We start from the raw sequence: 2,183 nt of genomic DNA on the forward strand, positions 1-2,183 counted from the left end.
TTTTTTTTTTTTTTTCTTTTAATAATTTGATTGTTTTTTTTTACCAAGAGCAACTTCTAATTAATGTAGAATTAATTTTGGAATACAATAGCCAATTTGGATCAATTTATTTTTGCTATTTTGTGCTAAATTAGGCTCGTTTCCTTGCTCTGTTGCTATTATTTTGAACAGGTACATTGGAAGTAAATTAGTAGGCCTCTTCATTGACCATTAAGCCTAATTCTTGTTAAGAAAATACCTAATTTCTTTGTCTCAAAAAGATTATATTAATTTTAATTATATTGTATTAATAATTAAAAGCATCTGGCTTACTTAATTAAGCCTTTATAGTTTTTATTGTCAATGACGGTAGTTAAAAATATTCATATTCTTTCTAATTTTGGGGATGAGATACTAAGTAGGTCACTAGGATTGAATGCCAGGCCTAGATCAATATGTAGGGATGAGCAAGTAGGCTGGTTGGATTTGTGGGATAATTTTAATGTGAAAATTAATCTTCTTGGAATGGATGGTTTACACTTAAACAAGGCTGGGGCTAGCATGTTAGCAATGGCTATTAACTCAGCTGTAGTGGTAGATTTAAACCAGGGCTAGATAGAGGTGAGGGCTATGATATTAGTAAAATAGGAAATATAATCGACAGGATAACGTGTACAACAGGTATAAAACATGAATGTATTTTAAAATCTATGATTAATTGTTACTATTTTAATGATAGGAGTATTAGAAATAAAACTGATGAGTTCAAAGCAGTGGTGGAAACTGAGGATTTTGATATTATGGGTACCACTGAGACTTAGTTGGCTTTGAACAATGTTGATGAGAGAAATTTTTTGAAATACCAGGCTACAGATTATTTATCAGAGACAGAGTACTGAAAAAGGGGGAGGAGTAGCTCTATATATGTGAGGAGTGATTGCACCCTGTTGCGTTAGAGCACATTAAAGAAAATAGCACTGATGTTGAATCAGTTTGGGTTAGTGTTAATGGATTTAAAGGGAAAAGTCTTGTAATTGGGATTTGTTATAGACCACTGGTCAGAATGTGGAAGTTAGTGAGAAACTGTATAATGAAATCAGAATGCTAGCTGGAAAAGATGTTGTTATTATGGGAGATTTTAATTTTAGGGGTATTGATTGGGAAAATTTTGAGTCTGACAGTGAGAGGGATAGGTTTTTGGAAATTGTTTTTCTACTTTTATACACCAACTGGTGATGGAACCTACAGAAGAGGAAGCTATATTAGATTTAATATTAGCATCCAATTTGAATATGATAGACAAGAGTTGTGGTTGGTGAGCATTTAAGTACAAGCAACCATTGCACTATTGGGTGTTGGATTTTACTACGTGTAAAATTTCAAATTTCAGGAAAGCAAATTTTGATGGAATGAGACATGTAGATTGTAGATTGGACTAAAGCATTGGGAGGAGATCTTGAACAGATGTGGGAAACTTTGAGGAAAAAATGTATATGAATACATAACATACATATTCCCCTACAGAAAAAAAGGGCAACAAAGTGGAATAAGCCAATATATTTAGAAAAGGTTTAAGAGATCATATTAGGGATGAACATAACAAGAAATTTAAACTTACTGGAAATAATAAGGACTTGAAGAATTATAGGAAATCAAGAGTGCTGGTTAAAAAGGAATTTAAAAGGGCAAAAACTGTATATGAAACAGAGTTGGCTGATTTATCAAATAATAAGAAATTCTTTAGGCATACTATGGGTAAGCAAAACATTAGGATGGGGATTGGGCCTCTTAAAATTGATAGTGGGGAGCTGATCTCGAAAGATTATGAGATAGTAAACTTATTAAATTATATCTTCTCTTCAGTCTTTCCAAAGGAAGATACAACTGTTATGCCTCAACCAGAGAACTTAATGTATGGGGAAAATATTGATGTAAAAGATATCATTTTAAGTTCCAAAATTGTAGGAGAAATATTGGGAAACCTAAAAATTCATAATTCCCCTGGACCAGACAACTTTTACTCTAGAGTTTTAAAGGAACTTAAAGATTTTATTTGTGAACCACCAGCTAATATTTTTGATAGGTCATTGAGTAGTGGAAGAATATCAGAAGATTGGAAGTTGGCTAATGTTAGTCCAATATTTAAAGAAGGTGATAAACATTGACCAGGCAATTATAGGCCAGTTAGTCTTACATCAATAGTT

The 2,183-nt window shown here is 32.3% G+C and overlaps 1 protein-coding gene across 1 annotated transcript in view; it reads left to right on the forward strand.

The window, feature by feature from the left end:
• Positions 1-2,183, forward strand: part of LOC106467861 (polypyrimidine tract-binding protein 1-like) — a gene marked incomplete at its 5' end in the record, with an annotated part of 42,153 nt that overhangs the window by 28,070 nt on the left and 11,900 nt on the right. Inside the window, one exon of the mRNA XM_013928240.2 lies at positions 1,843-1,891. Within this exon, the coding sequence (XP_013783694.1) occupies positions 1,843-1,891 (49 nt within the window). The remainder of the gene's footprint in view (positions 1-1,842; positions 1,892-2,183) is intronic.

Source organism: Limulus polyphemus, unplaced genomic scaffold (genome assembly GCF_000517525.1).
Source record: "Limulus polyphemus unplaced genomic scaffold, Limulus_polyphemus-2.1.2 Scaffold2769, whole genome shotgun sequence".
NCBI lineage: Eukaryota > Metazoa > Arthropoda > Merostomata > Xiphosura > Limulidae > Limulus > Limulus polyphemus.